General features: G+C 66.5%; 1 protein-coding gene across 2 annotated transcripts; it reads left to right on the top strand.

Moving 5' to 3' along the window:
- The first annotated feature begins 2068 nt into the window (after positions 1–2068).
- On the top strand, positions 2069–16061 carry CHRNA4 (cholinergic receptor nicotinic alpha 4 subunit). 2 transcript variants are annotated; one of them, XM_058686208.1, is made up of 6 exons: positions 2069–2395; positions 3771–3922; positions 7076–7120; positions 7460–7569; positions 11466–12843; positions 15649–16061. In XM_058686208.1, the coding sequence occupies exons 1-6, from the start codon at positions 2314–2316 to the stop codon at positions 15772–15774; spliced, it is 1893 nt and encodes a 630-aa protein (XP_058542191.1). In that variant the 5' UTR covers positions 2069–2313; the 3' UTR covers positions 15775–16061. The 2 variants fall into 2 exon arrangements, with proteins under 2 accessions (XP_058542191.1, XP_058542192.1); XM_058686209.1 differs by lacking the exons at positions 2069–2395; positions 3771–3922; positions 7076–7120 and having other exon boundaries at positions 7477–7569; positions 11602–12843.
- The last annotated feature ends 1665 nt before the right edge of the window (positions 16062–17726 follow it).

Below are 17726 nucleotides of genomic sequence, written 5' to 3'. Positions count from 1 at the left end.
TCTGCTTCACAGAGACGCTGAGGTAGTTGGAACGGCATTCCAGAAGGACCCAGAGCATGGCTGGCCTCTACTGCTGACAAAGGAATGTGGGACTGACCGGGTCTAGACTGTCAAGCAGAACACTGTTCTATTTGCTCTGGGACATGCAGAACAGGGCGTTTCTCGAAATCAGACACAAAATCGGAGGCTCCGGGCAGGTGCTCCCATCCGTCCACCGGCACTTGTCACACTCCCTGGTCCCCTCCCTGAGAGGGAGGCTCCAGGAGGTTCTCAGTGTCCTGGGGATGAGGTGGCTCTTGCCTGGTCCAGGTGAGACACGGGTCAGCCGGGTGGGGGTGGGGGGGTCTGAAGGACAGCCCTGTGCTGGGCTGGGCAGTCCAGGTTCCCCAGAGGGCAGGCTTCCCTTAGCTCCAGGAAATGACAGACCATGGGGTGCTACCAGGAGTCTGTCTCAGTAGGGACACAGGCCAGTCCTGGGACACACCATGCCCAAGGACTGAAGGTCCGGAAGCCAGGCGGCCTGGGCTGGAAACCCTCTGCTGGCCGGATGAGCTTGGGCACGTGGCCTAACCTGTCCGTGCATTTACCTCCAGATCCGGATGCAGGGACAGCAAGAATCCACCTCACAGGGTGTAATGGGTGACAGCTCATCACCTCTGAGACTGGCCACTGACCAGGGCTGAGCCTTTTGGAAGCTCTATTTGTAGGCAAGCGTGGGAGAGCCTGCAGAGAGCTCCCATGAGAAAAGCCCCTGGAGGTCTCAGAGCAGATGTGATGAGCTGTGCTGAGCTCAGCCTGGGCTCAGAGTGCAGGTGGGCTGGGGGGCAGGGGGAGATGGCGGGGCAGGGGCAGAAGAGATGGGGGAGGGGAAACCAGCTGGGAGGAGCAGGGGGAGATGGGGAAGGGGTATGGGTTGGGGGAGATGGGCAGGGGAGATGGGGGAGGGGAGCCCAGCTGGAAGGGGCAGGGGGAGATGGGGGAGGGGAGCCCAGCTGGGAGGGGCAGGGGGAGATGGGGAGGGGTCAGGGGCCCTTGGGACCATCGCCTGTGTCTGTCCGGGTGGGGAGAGGCGGAGAGGGCTCCTGACAGACATTCTGCCCCCTCAAGGGCGGGCTCTAGGCCAGAGGCTCTCAGTGGAGTCTCTTCTCTGCTCCCCACCCTGACCTGAAGTCTCCTCCGGGTGTGGGGGCTCCGGGAACTCTGCGCAGGGATGGCCGCCGGCGCCCTCTCCTCACCACGACCCGGGTTGTGTGGCACAAAGCGACCCCTCCCAACCCCCTCCGGGCCCCTGCTGCGGGTCCGCGGCCACCTCGGCCCACTTGGGGGCAGACCCCCTCCAGGGCACGGGGCACGGTCGCGCCAGGCACCTCGGTTGCGGCTGACATTGTCCACGACCGGCCCGCGGGCGCCGCTGGACTGTCCTCCAACCACCCCGGCCGAGACCCTCCGCCGCTGTCCGTGGCGCGCGCTCCAGGCCGGATCTGGAGGCGGCAAAGCGGCTTCGCCTGGGGCGGGGGCGTCAGGGTCCTTCCCTCTCCCCAGAAGGGCGGGCCGCGACGCCTGGGCTCCCCACTGGACGCTTCCCGGTCGGTCCGCGGGGGACAGGCTGATAAGGGGTGGTCCTTCCCGAACGAACGCCTCGCTGGGGAAGAAGACAAGGGGGTTGTGATTTCTAAACTGCGAAGTGGGGTGGGGGTGATGGAGTTAACCGGGCGCGAGCGGGGCGCCCCGAGCCCCTGGGTGCGCGTCCCCCATCCAGGCAGGCGGCGGGGCGCCAGGATTGGGGACGGGGTGGGGGGCGGGGGTGGAGGTCAGCGTGTCTCGGTCCCGGAACCAGCCGGTGGCAGGATCCCCCAGTCACACGCAGTGACTACGGGCCCCCGCCCCTGGCTCGGGCACGTCCCTGGCCCCGGGAGGACGACGGAAACTTTACCCCGGAGCTGGCCGAGCGCAGCCTCCGCGCCCCCTCCCGGCCGGTGGTCCGCTCCCCCCACCCGCCCTCCTCCCCTCACGTCCTCGCCCGCTTCCCCCCTCCCCCCCTCCTCCCCCTCTCCCTCCTCCGTCTCCTCCTCGCCGGCTGGAGGCGGGCAGGTCCGGGCGCGGCCGCGCCGCCGAGCCCACAGCCCCGCGCTCCCGGCCGGGTCGCCGCCGCCGCCGCGCCCCGCGGGAGGAGCGGCGGAACCAGGCCCAGCGGACCGAGCGGACCGAGCGGCCCGCGCGGCGCGGGGGCATGAAGTTGGGCGCGCGCGGGCCTCGGAGCGGGGGCGCGGCGGAGACGGGAGCCGCCCGCGTCTAGAGCCCGCTCGGTGCGCCATGGAGCTCGGGGGCCCGGGGGCGGCGCCGCCGCCGCTGCTGCCGCCGCTGCTGCTGCTGCTGGGGGCCGGCTTCCTGCCCGGTAAGTTTCGGGGCGCTAGACAGGCCCCCCTTTCGTCCAGTTCAGGGCAGCCTCGGCTCTCCAGAGCCAGAGAAGGGGAGGCTCCTGGCTGCGGTCCCGAGCCGCGGGTGCGCGCAACGGGGCAGCGCGGAGGCTCCCCCACCCTAGACGCAAAGGCTGTCCTGCGGTGCGGACCGAGCGAGCGGGGCAAGGAAGGAGTTAACTCGCCCTCGAATGCGGGAGACAGGTTTGGGTGGGGGTGGGGGCTGCTGTTTGGGGAGCTGGACCCAGAAGCTCCAACTTGGGTAAAGAGAGGCGGGGCCCATCTCTCCCCCTCTTTATCCATTTGGCCAGATTTTAATGCAGACACCCCCATGCCTGCTCCTGATTTGGGGGATCAGAGCGGTGGCTCCCGCCCTTGACCGCACCCCACCCGCACCTTTTCTGCTCCCCCAGGCTCAGTGGGACAGCCTAAGTCCCAGCCCCCTCCGCCTTCCCCTCCCCCCACCCCCTGGGCAGCCACCTTGTTATTCATAGGTTGGTGTGGGGAATTGAAGCTCCTGGCCTCCCCCGTGAGGGGTGGGCTATACCCTCCTGGTCCAAGGGACCAGGAAGAATAAGGTTGGGCTGGGGAGCTCTGGACTGAGAGTGAAGGGTCCCGTTGGTCAAAGACCGACCTAGGAATGTTGGTGGACCCCCTTTTCACATCCTGTGTGTGACTTACAGGTGAGCTGGTATCCTGTTCCCCTCCCCAAATCCCCTTATGATGCAGTGACCCCAGTGCAGGTGCCCAGGAGAGACAGAGAGGTCCTCAGATCATAGACTGGTCAGCAAAGCTGGGCTGGGTCAGAGTGGCCCCTCCCAGGAAGCAGAGTGTGTGTTGGGGGGGTGGGTCACCCTTGACTCATGGAAGGCAGTCTGCGTGTCTGTCCAAGAACACAGGGTGCTGGAGTGGTCGTCCGGGTCTGGGTGATAACTCAGGGTTGCTGGCAGCTACAGGAAGCGGGCTGTCCGTCCCCCTCCCCCCTTTGGACGGGTCCCCAGTGTCCTGGAATCCTGTGGTTATCCCCACCTTGTGTTTTCAGAAGTCTGCTAGTAGCTGGAGATGCAGCCCCTCCTTCCGGAAGTCACGTCTGGCAGGGAGACTTACCCCAGTCAGCTCTTACCAGATCAGTTGTCTGTTTTGGGGGTACAGTGCAGGGTGCTTGAGGGGTCTGGAAAGGCTTCCCTGAGGAACTTACACTTTTACCCAGAGGGTAGGAGTAGGGCAGGATGTGCAAATGTCCTGAGGTGGATGGACCTGGAAGGAAGCCGGGGCCAAGTGGGAGGCCGGAGCGGGCAGCCGGAGGGCCCATCATCCTCCGCCCCTGAGCTGCACACCTTCCTGTCCCCACAGCAAGCAGCCACGTGGAGACCCGGGCCCACGCAGAGGAACGGCTGCTGAAGAAGCTCTTCGCTGGCTACAACAAGTGGTCCCGGCCCGTGGCCAACATCTCGGACGTGGTTCTCGTCCACTTCGGGCTGTCCATCGCACAGCTCATTGACGTGGTAGGTGCCGAGGGGGGGAAGCGGGGAGCGCTGGGCCTCGGCCGTCACACATCGCAGTGGAGGTTCTGCCTGAGGAGCGCCCCTGCGCCCCAGAGGAGGCCGGCCTGGCCGGGGCGCCTGGAGGGGCGGGGGGCTGCCTTCTGCTCTCCGTGCAGGCTGCGTGTGTCCAGCCCCGCCAGAGTCCCGCACACCCGCCCTTGTGGGGGAGCCCAGAGGAAAGACGGGTTTTGTGCACCCCCACCCGGAGCTTTGCTCCCCGCCGCCCCCCACGTGGGAACCCACAATGCCAGAGTGTCAGCAGCAGGCCGGGGCCATGTCCTTCAGAAGCCAAGAGCAGAACGCGCCTCTGGGGGGTGGGGGCACGCACTTGCCCCGGCTGCGAGTGGTGAGGCTGCAGGAGGTTTTGTGAGTTGAGGGGCCGGGAGCTTGAGACGCGACCCTTGTGCCCCCTGGTCTAGGAGAGCCCCGCTACCCACTGGTCTGGAATACGGTGTCCCAGCAAGGCTCGGACAGGTTTGGGTGCATTTATCTTCCTGGTTAGGGACCGAGGAGGCTGCTGGGGCGGAGGGGGAGCTGGGGGTCCGGTCTCCAAATGGTCACAGCTCTGGAAGGGCAGGGGCATCCATTTGGGGTCGGGGCCCATCCTGTGGGGGAGATCTGACTGGGTAGTGTGTTCACTGGGGTGGGGGCCCAAGTGCCTTGGAGGGGAGGCTCCAGCCCGGTCCAGGAGGGGGCCTCGGGGAGCTTGGCTCGCTCACCACGAGGGGGCCCCAGGCCTCCTGATCCCAGACTGGTGCCGTGTGTATCCAGTGGCCACCGGTCTTTTCTCCCGTGACGTAGAAAGGCAGCCTGTCCGGCTTCCTGGGCAGCGTCTGAGAGGCTTTGGGAAGGGGGGACAGAAAGGGCTGTGTGCGGGCCCTGTGGGTAGGGAGACCCGGTCAGTCTACCTGTCCTCAGCGGTGTCCAGACTCCGGCCTCCTGGAGCCAGACCTCAAACTACGCCTGCAAAGTGCTCCTGGCTGAGGCGCTGGGCTGGTGAGCCCGCGGAGGTCCCCAAACGTGGGCAGAGGCGGCCCTTGGCTGCCCGCCGCTTCAAGTTCCAAGCCGGACCGTCTACCTGGGTTCCTCGGGGCACCACAGAGCCTCAGCTCCCAGTGCCCGGAAGAGCCTGAGGCCTGGGGCACATCGGCTCCAGTCCTGGTGAGGGACGTGCCTGGCAGGATGAGAGGAGCCCCCAGGCTCCTCTGTGTGCACCAGAGCTGGCCCGGGGCACGCCTGCACACGCGCGTGCTGATGAGCGGCCCGGTGGCACACGTCTGGGCCCCTCTCTGCCCAGCCCCTGCAGGGCTCATGCATTGGCTGCAGGGCTGTGTCTGGGCAGGGCGTGCTCATGTGTGTGGGTTCACACCTGCAGGAGAGCCGAGGAGTCCCTGGTGAGGAAGGAGGCCAGACCCTGTCACCTTGAAGCTCGTCCTGAGCCTGGGGAGGTCGGGGGGTGGGTTGGACGGAGTACAGCAGGGTCAGGTTGTCCGCCGGAGGGCAGGGCAGGACTGGGGCCAGGCAGGGGCGTGATGGGCCAGGCAGCACCGGGCAGGACCGTGCTGCCGAGGTCATTGGACATTGTGCCCAACACCGGCTCCAGGGCCCGCTCGGGTCACACTTGGATGGGGGGGGGGGGGGGGACAGCCCTGCTCAGGCAGCTGGGTGGCCTGCCCCGGGTGGGTCTGGGGGTGAGCAGGATCAAGGGCAGCGCCTGGGGGCGGCAAGGGACACGGTCCCCTCTCCCTGAACTAGCCGGCTGGGAGCTTGTCCCCCGGGGAGGCAGGTGGGCAGGGGCCCAGGCCTGAGCCTTTGGGGACAAGACCCCACCCTGACCCTCGTCCGGGCACCGGACACCATTCTGGTTTGGTGATCCTTCAGATTTCTTTGGTTTCAGCGGTCTTTCCCACTGGGCTGTGTGTTCCTGGCACAGGGGGTTGTGGGGGGGGGGATGTCAGGCCATCGCTGGGTGCAGAGAGCCTTCCTCAGACACTGCCCCCAGCACCCTGTGCCTCTCTGCCTGGCCCCCTGCCCTCGGGACCCTGTGGGCAACGTGCACTCTGAGGGGGTCCTCCCCGGACCTTGGGCAAAGGGCCCACCTGGGGCCAGCCCCCTCCTAGGTGTGACCCATGGGGGCTGGGATGTGCTGTGGCCCACAGAGGCGGCATCAGTGCCACAGGGCTCAGTGTGAGGCCCCGGGACTTCCCGTCCCAGACCCCCGTGTGCTGCACGGACCCCCGTCCCTGCTGCGCTCCATCACGTGTTGGGGTCTGACGTCCCAGAGGACGGTGCTCCCCAGCAGAAACGTGGCAGATGGCCCCTCCCCATTCGCCAGTAGGGAATAAGGGGGGGGTGAGGGCAGTGCAGGGCGGGGGCCACGGGACTTCTCAGGGTGTGTGGTCCAGCCTCCTCACCTGGACAGGTGAGCGCACTGTGACCTCGAGAGGGAACCGGCCGGGCCTCCCGCTCCCACCTCCCCTGTTCCAGCCCCTTACCTGTCCTCAAGGGGCTGAGGCTCTGGTCCCACAGGGCAAGTTTGTCGAGGGGCCAGCCTGGTGAGCGCGGGGCCTGTGCGAACCCAGCTTGCTTTAATGACGGTCGGCCGGAGGCGCAGGCGCCTGGTCACCTAGGACACACCTGCCCAAGGGCGGTCTTGAGCAGCTGGGAGAGTGGAGCACATTGGCAGGGCCCCCGGAGGGCGGCTGTCCTCCAGCAGCAGCCTGGGAGCCATCACACCCGCCAAGTCACACGTCTGCGTGGCTGGGGGAGCGCCAGGCCCTGGCCGCCTGAGAAGTCAGGCAAGCCTTGTCCCCACTCTCCTTCTGGGAGGGTTCAGGGTCCTTGTCCCCACGTTCGAAATCCCCTCAGGCTGACCATCCTGGGCTTGGTTGCCTCCAGGGACGGGGCACTCACTCCTTCTGAGGTCTCCTGCTTCCCGTGTTCAGCACAGGCCTGTCTTTGTGGGTGAGGAAAATACTCAGGGTCCAGAGAGTGGGGGGTGAGGGGGAGAGGGGGAGTAGAGAGAGAAGGAGGAAGGGGGGAGGGAGATGGAGAGAGAGACAGGGGGGCTCCAGTCACCCAAGGGAGTTACAGTGGCCCTTCTCTGTGTCCCAGGATGAGAAGAACCAGATGATGACGACTAACGTGTGGGTGAAGCAGGTGAGCGAGTGCGGCCCCCTCCACCCCTGGTTCCCCCCCCACACCCCTCCCTGCCTGTCCCTCCTCCCCTCCTCTTTCCCTCTCCCCCTCCCTCTCCCCTCCTCTTTCCCTCTCCCCCTCCCTCTCCCCTCCTCTTTCCCTCTCCCCTTCCCCCTCCCCTCCTCTTTCCCTCTCCCCCTCCCTCTCCCCTCCTCTTTCCCTCTCCCCTCCCTCTCCCCTCCTCTTTCCCTCTCCCCTTCCCCCTCCTCTCCTCTTTCCCTCTCCCCCTCCCCCACACCTCTCCCCCACGGCCCTCCCCCTCACAGCTGTGGCTTCCCCCCCACCTCCCCCTGCCCCCAGGAATGGCATGACTACAAGCTGCGCTGGGACCCTGCCGACTACGAGAACGTCACCTCCATTCGCATTCCCTCCGAGCTCATCTGGCGGCCGGACATCGTCCTTTACAACAAGTGAGCCCCTGGGAGGTCGGCGGGCAGGGGTGCAGGTACCTGCGTCCGGGTGCCAGTGATCCAGGCCATCCAGGCACGAGCAAGAGGTGGTGGCCCGTGTGGGCCCCACTGTCGGGAGCCAGGGCTGAGGCCTCTGGAAGGGAAGCGGGGTGAGCAGAGCAGGAGACAAGGGCCCTGGGGGCTCTGTCCCTGCCTGGACCAGCCCCCCCCTCCCTCACCCCCCCCCCCCCCGCCCCAGTCCTGCCCCAGGGCGACTGCAGGCCCCAGAGCTGCCCCCCTGCCGGCCGCACTCACTGTCCCCAGCCGGGCAGGTGGTCCCTCGCCACGCACGCAGCCGCCCGGCCGGCTCGGTGTCCCCAGTCCACCTGTGCGGTCAGCCTTCCCAGCACCGGCACCTTCACGATGCTGAGCGAGTGCCCCCCGGACGCCTCCCCGAATCTGTTCTTGGATGTGGCTGTTCTGTGCCAGGAAGCCGGTGCTTTCCAGGCACGGCCGTGGCAGGGGGTGGGCTCCAACTCATCCTTTCCCGGGACCCTTGCAGGGGGGATCCTGAGCCCGGGGCAGCCCGACGACGTCCTCCGCTGTCCCCGTGTCACTGCTGGGTCACAGCTGGGCTGTGGGTTCGGCTCAGGCCGGGGCAGCAGCTCCCACAGCAGTCACAATTACGAACAAAGCAATGGCAGCACTTAGCTCCCTCCGGACCCCTGCCCTCCCCACTGCCAGACCCCAGTGGGCTGTGGTACAAAGCCCCTCCCGGGCCCCCGGGCAATGGGCCTGACCTATAAAACGTTGCTATTTGATTAAAAACGATTGGGCTCCTTTTCCAACTTAATTGATTCCAGTAATAACAGCGGGAGAGCTGGAGGGTTCTCCGAGATGCATTAGAGGGGGTCAGCTCCGTGAGGGGAAGGCTCTCTCCGCAGGGCACGGTCCTCTGCTCTCTGCGACCAGCCCCTGCCGCCACCCCAGCCCTCCCGGGGTCCCCGGTCTGCTCCCCACACCCCTCACCCCAGGACCTAGCACCACACCGTCTGAGTGGCGGATTCAGAGGATGTGCACCAGTGTCAGCGCCCTGGGCCCCCAGGGGAGCCTTCATGCTGTGGTGACACCAGAGCCTCCCTGGGCAGGACGTGCTGGCTGAGAAGCAGCTCTGGGATCTGTACAGACCCCCCGGGACTGCAGCCCAGGATGGGGCTGCACTCAAAGTCCCTCCTTGTTTCTCCTCCTTCCGGGTCCCTGGGGGAGGTAGCGGGTGGACCCCCAGCTTCTCTGTGAGGCAGTGGTCGGCACAGAGGCTTTGTCTGCGCAGGGCTGCGGTGGTGGGCGAGGAAGGGTCCCGGAGCCGGTGGCCGATGGTGGCCAAGCCACGGCCACCAGGAGGGCTCGTTTCCAGGGGCAACCGGAGGCCGCTGACCAGGCTGCTCTCCACTTGAGTGTGGCCGGGTGGTCGCCCTGGGCTACTGGGTGAGGGGAAAGAGGGGGGGCAGCTTTCTGGTAGCTTTGGGGAATCCCCTCGGTTGGAGACCGTGCTGTCTGTCCACTTGGGGGCTTCTCCATGTGAGCCCTTGGGGGCAGAGTGTCTCGCAAGGCCTCTTACACGCAGCACCACACGGATGGGGGTTCGCGGGGCCTGGAGCGGGGGGGCCCGGACAGGCTGGGACGGCGCCCCTGCTCTGCCGTAGAACGTGCTCGGGCTCTGCCCGTCCAGTCCCGACGTCCACGCCCCTCGGCTCCCCGGAGGCACAGCCCTGCTGGACGCCTGCCGTGGAACCAGACACCCCTGGCACCGGGCCTCGCCCCTGCACCGCCGGGGCCTCGGGGCCGGGCCGGGAAGACGTTGGACCCTCCGGGCCGCCTTCTGAGAGCCTCTGCTTCCTCAAGACGCGGCCAGGCTGCTGCACATCAGGGAGCATGTCCACCCGCAGGCCCAGGCCACAGGTCCAGACGAGCACGGCCTCCTGGGAGGCGTCTCGGGGATCTGAGCCGGGGCTGGGCCGGGCCAGGAGACGGGGGCCTTGCGGCTGGGGGCACGTGGGGGCGTGGCCACAGGGGTCAGCGGGCTGTGTCCCAGGAGAAAACTCTGATCCTGTCTGTGGGCATCAAAACCCAGAGGCCTGGGTGCAGATTCCCGGTTCCTGGGGTTGCTTTTCGTGAACTTCTGGAACATCCCCTGCCCTGCCTGGAGGATCAGGGCTGCCGGGCTCACGCCACCGACTGGAGCCTCTGATCTCCGTGCAGAATGTTTGCTGAGTGGCGCTGGTTCATTTGCTTTGTGCCTCAGAGGGGCAAGGCTTTGGGTTTGGAGGGATGTTGCCGAGGGAGGACAGTCTTGCGTCATCCTGCCGGGGAGAGAGCCTCAGCCCCAGGCCAGCGTCCAGCGTCCCCCAGTGGAAAGCCCTGCCCCTCTTCGTGGGGATGCAGTTGCGGGTCTCCATCTGCCACCGACCTAGACGTCAGCTAGGAAGGGTCACGGAGGTCATGGGATCGGGTTGGCGCCCGCTGAGAGCATGGGGGGGGTCTCTGAGCTGGAGGCGGGGGATGGGGAGGTGTTCACTGGGGCTGCGGGCTTCTAGGCCCGGGCTGAGTGCACCCGCGGTGGGTGTGGGAAGCAGGGGTGTGGGCCGGCACGGAAGCCTGGCCCTTGGTGGGCGCCTGACCCACACCCGGGGCTGAGCAGCTGGTGTCGAGGGTCTGGGGTCTGCCGGCAGCTTCTCTGGCTGAGCTGCTGTGCCAGCAGGTTGTGGTGAACCCCCACCTCCACGGTCTTCGAGCCACTGTCCTTGGGGCTCCGTGGGGCCGTGGGGAGGTTCCCTGCCAGCCCTTCAGAGCCAAGCCTGGGGCTGCCGCTGTCTCCACCTGCTCGTGGCCACCACGCCTCGGGGAGACTGAGGCCAGGAGAGTGGTGACACTGGCCGGGGACCCTGCTGGCAACCAGGGGCTTCCAGCCACAGAGGAGAGCAGTGCCGACTCCAGGAGCCGATGAGGTTCCTGGGCCCCACTCCACACTCGCCAGGCACACTCGTGGAGACAGTGAGGCAGACGCTGCTGTCTGGGAAGCCTGGGGTCACAGACAGTATCCCCCCCCAGCCCTGTTCTGTGCCCACTTGGCCTGTGGACAGGAGCCAACACCCGCCCCCGGCCAAGGGCGAGGCAAGAGGGCGGATGGCCAGGGCCTGGCCTTGTCGTCTCCTGCTCATGTGGCCTGGGGTCCTCGCCTGTGCAGGAGGGGAGTAACCTCACCTGTGAGTTGTGGGGGTAACAGAGAGAGAGTAGCAAAGTGGCCAGTGGTGCGGGCACGCCTGGTCTGGGGCAGGAGACGGTGACCAGACAGGCCCCCGCCCCACTTGGCCCAACCCCCTAGGTGACCTACAGGGGACCAGGCCCAGTCCCCCGAGACCCTGCGGAGTTCTGTGGCCTGGTGCCCGCAGCCATTTTCACGTCCGTGCCGTCATGTGCACGGGGTGTGGGTGGGGGCCGGGACCCTCTGAGGAGCCGTGCCCTTTGCCCTCCGCCCTGGGCCGTGGGGAGGGGCCCCCTCGCCCTCACACCGGGGACGGGAGCTCCCCGACCTCGGACCCTTGCAGGGACCTGACCCCCCTTTAGGCTGCCCGCGGGCCCTGGCCCAGACTAGTTCCTGGCTCCAGGACAGAAACGGACCGGCTGCCAGGCCCCCCCGCCCCTGCCCCGGCGCAGGGCCCCCTCCCTGCCTCTCCCCCTCCACGGTGTCACCGTCAAGCCGCGTGTCCCCCCAGGGTAGGGGTGATAAGCTGAGGCAGGTGGCTGACCGCGACGCGCCCGGGGCCCCCAGCCCCGCCCCGCCCTCGGGGGGGCGGGGGGCGCGCCCGTGAGCCGGGAGCGGTGCCGGGGGGGTCTCACGCCCCTCTCTTCCTGCGCAGCGCGGACGGGGACTTTGCGGTCACCCACCTGACCAAGGCCCACCTCTTCCACGATGGGCGGGTCCAGTGGACGCCCCCGGCCATCTACAAGAGCTCCTGCAGCATCGACGTCACCTTCTTCCCCTTCGACCAGCAGAACTGCACCATGAAGTTCGGGTCCTGGACCTACGACAAGGCCAAGATCGACCTGGTGAACATGCACAGCCGCGTGGACCAGCTGGACCTGTGGGAGAGCGGGGAGTGGGTCATCGTGGACGCCGTGGGCACCTACAACACCAGGAAGTACGAGTGCTGTGCCGAGGTCTACCCGGACATCACCTACGCCTTCGTCATCCGGCGTCTGCCCCTCTTCTACACCATCAACCTCATCATCCCCTGCCTGCTCATCTCCTGCCTCACGGTGCTGGTCTTCTACCTGCCGTCCGAGTGCGGAGAGAAGATCACGCTGTGCATCTCCGTGCTGCTCTCGCTCACCGTCTTCCTGCTGCTCATCACCGAGATCATCCCCTCCACCTCCCTGGTCATCCCGCTCATCGGCGAGTACCTGCTCTTCACCATGATCTTCGTCACGCTGTCCATCGTCATCACCGTCTTCGTGCTCAACGTGCACCACCGCTCCCCGCGCACGCACACCATGCCCGCCTGGGTCCGCCGGGTCTTCCTGGACGTCGTGCCCCGCCTGCTCTTCATGAAACGGCCGTCGGTGGTCAAGGACAACTGCAGGCGGCTCATCGAGTCCATGCACAAGATGGCCGGCACCCCGGGCTTCTGGCCCGAGCCCGAGGGGGCGCCCACCCTCACGAGCGCAGCTCAGAGCCAGGGCCCCTCGCCCTCCTCGCCCTCCCCGTCCTCCCGCGGCCCCCTGGACGAGCCGGCCAAGGCCCAGGCGGCCTGCAAGCTGCCCTCGGACCAGGTCCCTGCCCCGCAGCCCTCGGAGGCTGAGAACGGGAGCCCCTGCCCCTCGCCTGATCCCTGCCACCCGCCCTCCGGCACCCGGGCCCCGGGGCTCGCCAAAGCCCGGTCCCTGAGTGCCCAGCACGTGTCCAGCCCCGCCGAAGCCGCGGAGGACGGCGTCCGATGCCGGTCTCGGAGCATCCAGTGCTGCGTTCCCCAAGACGATGCCGCCTCCCAGGCCGGGGGCCCAGTGGCCGGCTCCCCCGCCTTTCTGAAGGCCAGCTCGGCCGAGCTCCCGCCTCCAGACCAGCCCTCTCCGTGCAAGTGCAGGTGCCAGAAGGAGCCGTCCCCAAACGCCGCGCTCAAAGCCCGCGGCACCAAAGCCGCGCCCCGGCACCTGCCCCTGTCCCCGGCGCTGACGCGGGCCGTAGAGGGCGTCCAGTACATCGCAGACCATCTGAAGGCGGAAGACACGGACTTCTCGGTAAGTTTCTGCCCATGGCTGTGTCTGGAGGTGTCCCTGGCTGGACAGACGCTCTCTGCCTCTCTTTCGTCTCCGGAGGAGGGAGCGGCCAGGGAAAAGTCCAAAGGCCGGGGCCCAGACCCAGGCTACTGAGCTCTGGGACGCAGGCACCTCGAGCCCCGACCCTGTCCTGCTCTCTATTCCCTGAGCATCTGACGCTGGCGGGAGGTCCCAGGGGTGGCACTGGGGCAGGTGGCCCAGAGCATCTAGCGGAGAGTGGACCGCAGGGGCGTCCTTGCTGTTCAGGACACAGGGATCCTGCAGACAGAAGGCAGGCCCAGGACGTCTGGGCGCTATTGCTGGCCTCCCTGTCCAAGCGGGGCGTGGGCTTCTGGGGAGGGGCTGAGGGTGGCAGGGCCCCGGGGCAGAGGAGGAGGAGTAGGGAGAGGGAAGGACTGGGGTCTGGGGCACAGCCCTGCCTCTTCGGCCAGCACCCCACATGTCAAGCTGGGAGTCGTGGGCGAAGGGGCTCTATCGCTGGCCTGGCTACAAGGACCTGGGGACCCGGGGACCCCGGGACCCCAGCTGTGGAGGAGCGCAGTCACCGGCAGGGATCGGAGGGCGCCCTGACAGTGTCCCCAGCCCCTCTGCTGAGTGTCAGCCCCTAGGGCTGAGATAGGGCTGCCACGCACCTGTTGTGCTCGGCTCACGAAGGAGAGGTTACTGGATGTGCCCGGGACGCCCAGCTGGTGGGCACTGGGCCCAGGGACGGGCCATCTCTGCTGACCCCCACCGCTAGGGAACGTTCCTTTTTCCTTGTAGTGATGCTTGTCCACCCGTCCCAGCTCAGACTTGGCTGAAATCTCAGGACCTCATGTAGCCAGGAGTGAGGTGGGGACATCTGCAAGGTCAGAGCACAGGCAGAGGAAGTGAGAGGGGTCTCCGGCCCTGGTCAGTCTGCTGGGCCACTATTTGCTGGTCAGCCTGGGGCCTGACCTCTGCCCTGCTGCATTGACCTTGCCTTTGTCAACTGTGTCCTGCCCGCCGGTGCTGTTGCTGCCGTGATGGGGACGCTGCTGTCCCTGCCTGCACCTTGGGTAATGGCCCCTGATTGTTTATGGGACACGTGTGGCCCCAGGACCATGTGCCCCATGGCTGAGTGAGCCCTGGAGAGGATCAGGGGTGCTGCCTGCACAGCACATCCCCAGTTTCCCAGGTACCCTGCTGAACCTCAAGAGGCTGTGAAGCCGTTCTGGAGGTTTCCAGAAGTTTCTGCCCTGGACCCCATTTTGCTGCCAGCTCTTAAAGAACAGATGGTTCCCTAACTCGATGTGGGGGTCCGAGCACTGCTGGGGGATCCGAGCCCTGGTGGAGAGTTGGAACACTGCTGGGGGTGGGAGCACAGCTGGGGGTGGGAGCACTGCTGGGGGTCTGAGCACTGCTGGGGGTCCGAGCTGGGGTCGGGAGCACAGCTGGGGGGTCCGAGCAGTGCTGAGGAGGGACTGATGCCGTTAGAAGTGGAACCAGAATCCTCAGGGAGCCCAGCGGCTGGCGGTGCCTGTCTGGAGGGGGCCTGGCCCGTCCTTTATCCGCAGCGCGGGTCTGGCCGCCACGACCTGGTTCTGGTTTGGGAGCATCGCCAGGCTGCCTTGACGAGGACGGGCCTTGGACGCTCTGGGCGGCTTTGTCCGCGAGGGCCTTTCATCCGCAGGATGGGGGACGGGTGCGTGGGGATCAAAGACCAAGCGGAGGTGTGTGTGTGTCTCAGCCTCCCTGGAACGGAGGGTCCCGGATGGACTTCTTATTTATAAGTGGCCTTGCTTGCCCTCCGGCTTCGGTTTGCTTTGAAACCCTCAGGATGTCTCTGATGACTTGAGAGATCAGAGCAGAAAATGGCAGTGAAGGGCCCTCTGTACCCTCCCCACCCCAGAACGAGGGCTGAGCCCACCCCTGCCCAGGCTGCCCACCCGCCCAGCCCGCCACCGCTTGTGCCTCTCGGCGCCTCTGCCCTGGGCTGCCCTCTGTGCCTCGGCGTCCCCACCTGTGCGTGGACAGCACTGCCTCCTTTCTAAAGGTGAATGGCCGCAGGTGACGTGCCCTCTGGCCTCCGTGCCTGGGACCTCCCCTCAAGCCAGGGCATCCTCACCGCCTCCGAGGAGCCCTCTGCTCCTGCCGCCGTGCCCCACTCCGAGCCTGCCCGCAGTGCCCTGGTCTGCCGTTTGCTTGTCTCCCCAACTCCCGCCCAGGGACCTTAGAGACAGAGCTAAGAGACCCCGTTGACTCAGGAGGGCAGCTGGCCTGTGAGCACCGCCCCTTGGAACAGGGTGGGCGGGAGTGCAGGGCAGCTGGGCCTCGGCCGTCGCCTTCTGGACGTGGTCCACCCCAGGGTGCTCCCGGCCCTGGCCCTGAATAGCCGAGGCATGTGGGCATCCCCTCTCTGGGCCTCCCTTTCCTCATCTGCAAAATGGGGGCGCACCTGATGCTCTCCACGGTGTCCGTCCCAGCTTTGGTGAGGTGAGAGCAAACGTCACCAGAAAGCAGCCTGGCTGCTGGGGTCCCAGAGGCTCTCCACCTCCCTGGCCCTGGGGCTTCTGGCCAGGCAGGTGAAGTCAGGTGGGCCAGAGCACCAAACCCCAGGCCCGGCCTGCAGGATGCGCCTCTGAGCCCCTCCTGCTCAGCTCAGCAGGCGGTCACCCTGATTACCTGGGTGTCCAGGAGGGGAAATGGAGATCCTGCCGGGAAAAGTACCAGGTTCTAGAAGGTTTTCGCCGCCTGGAGGCCTGAGGGCGGTGGGCTGGGAGTGACCACACGCGTCTGTGTTTGCAGGTAAAGGAGGACTGGAAGTACGTGGCCATGGTCATCGACCGCATCTTCCTGTGGGTGTTCGTCCTCGTCTGCCTGCTGGGGACCGCGGGTCTCTTCCTGCCCCCCTGGCTGGCCGGCATGATCTAGCGGGACGGGGGCCAGGCGCCCGCAGCCCCAGGTCTGTGCCTGGCTGTCCTAGGGGTTCCTCAACTGCGTGGGGGTCACAGCATTTGCCAGATTGTCCCCCTGTTTTCTGCCTACTGTGAGACAGCCTTGGAAAGGGTCACTGCACCCCGGGGGAGCCGGTGCTGGCTCGGTCCTGCTGAGACCTGCTTGGGGGGCGGCCGGGCTGGAAAGGACGGCTAGGAAATGCCTGTTCTTGTCTGGAGGGCGGGTCACCGCCTACGTCTTATTAAAGTTTATCTGGAGCATGGTGACACGTTGGCTTCCTGCCCAGGACACGCGTCCGACCACTCAGCAAGCAGCTAGCAGTCCTGACTGTCCCGAGGGCCACGACCTTTCGCCACCGTCAGCCCCCAATTCCCCTCACCCCTGTGGGATCACGGAGGCCCGGGCATCTGCGCCCCCCCCCCCCCCCCCCGCGTCCTCGGGCCGGCTCTCTTGGCCCCCGCAGAGGCCAGGCAGTAGACTCTGGAATCTCATTTGCCAGGGGTGGGTCCAAGCAGGGATGCTTTGTTTTGTTTTATTCTGGGTAAATTAGTGATAATGCAAGTTCTGGGCCAGCGTGCGGCGGAGGCTACGACAGGCGCCCCATGGGCACAGGTACCCTTCGCACCAGGGACTCTGGACATGTGTCTTCCTGGGGTCCTGGGAAGTCCTGGGCAAGCATTTGCAGACTCCCAGTGGACACGAGTAGTTGTGAAGGTCCCGGAGCAGTGTCCAGTGTCCGGGGTCCCTGTCCGGGCTCTCCCTGACCTCCTGTGGGTCCCCTCTGTACACAGCCCCTTGGGAGACCCTCTCTGAAGCACAGGCTCGGTGGCCATGGTGAGGGTCCCCGAGGACAACTTGCCCGGGCTGACTCTGGGACCCTCTGCAGTGTGGTCCCAGAGAAATGTCCTATGTGAGGGGCCCCCACAGGCCTCCCAGCCCTGGTTTTCATCCCGCGTCCGGCACAGCCGAGGAGCCACAGCTGGGGGACCTGGTGTCATTCCCCACCCCCTGCCCCAAGGCGACGTCAATAGTATCCCCGTGACCCTGGGGAAACATTGCCCTGGGGGGGCGTGGGGGGGCACGTGCTGTCCCCGGGCTCTCTCTCTTTCTCCGGAGCCCTTAGGCCCCGAGTGCTGGGGAAGGGGGGGAGGATAGTGTATTCAGAGGCCACCTGGAGGCCAAGGAGTCTGTTCCTCATGTTGATGGTCAAAATCGTACCTCCCAGACCCCCTGACTAAAGGGGTGCCGTGTGGCAGGTAGGAGCTGGGCCTGGAGCCCCGCCTGGCCCGCGAGGTCTGGGTCCAGAGGTACTTGGCGGCCTGGAGAGAAGAGTCACGTTCGGAACCGAGCACAGACCAAGCATCCGGTCCGAGGACTGGTCGCCGCCCAGGCCCGGTCGCTGGTCCCGGTCGGCCGTGGTGCCGGGGCACAGCCACACCCTCACCCGCTCTGTGAGGCGCCTGTGACGCAGACCCTGACTGGGGCTGGAAGGTCCCCGCGCCCAGGAGCGGGATAGAGACCCGAGGTTCTGAATGTCCCGCCCCGTCCACCCGGCTCTGACCGGCACCTGCCCGCTGGGGGCCGTCCGGGCGGCCTTCCGCAAGAGGCGGATGTCACATGTACTGCCCTCAGTCCTTACGGAGTCGGACCGGCTCCAGATGTGCGGCGGTGGTGGCGGGAGGGCCCTGGCGCTGGCCCAGCCGCGGACACTCGTTTCTGGATCAGGAGAGACCGCGGAGCCGCTGGGACGGAGACGCTGCCTTTCCCTTCCCTGTTTTTGTTTCTTTGTTGTGCTTTTTTGAGACTCAATAAATAATGTCAGAAAATCACACACAAAAACCTAAGTACCGGGTTCCCCTCACGCCAAATGAAGGGACGACACACACTATTTTGTCGTATTTGCCTCCAGGGTTTTGCTTTTTGGATCG

This window comes from Neofelis nebulosa, chromosome 9 (assembly GCF_028018385.1).
Source record: "Neofelis nebulosa isolate mNeoNeb1 chromosome 9, mNeoNeb1.pri, whole genome shotgun sequence".
NCBI classification, from domain to species: Eukaryota; Metazoa; Chordata; class Mammalia; order Carnivora; family Felidae; genus Neofelis; species Neofelis nebulosa.
This window is presented reverse-complemented; position numbering and strand designations above follow the sequence as displayed.

Excerpts from the sequence above, each read along its gene's own strand:
- CHRNA4 (XM_058686208.1), top strand. The coding sequence starts at position 2,314 with ATGGAGCTCGGGGGCCCGGGGGCGGCGCCGCCGCCGCTGCTGCCGCCG. Across the intron at positions 2,396-3,770 it reads GGGGGCCGGCTTCCTGCCCG|CAAGCAGCCACGTGGAGACC; the intron begins GTAAGTTTCGGG and ends CTGTCCCCACAG. Across the intron at positions 3,923-7,075 it reads TCGCACAGCTCATTGACGTG|GATGAGAAGAACCAGATGAT; the intron begins GTAGGTGCCGAG and ends TCTGTGTCCCAG.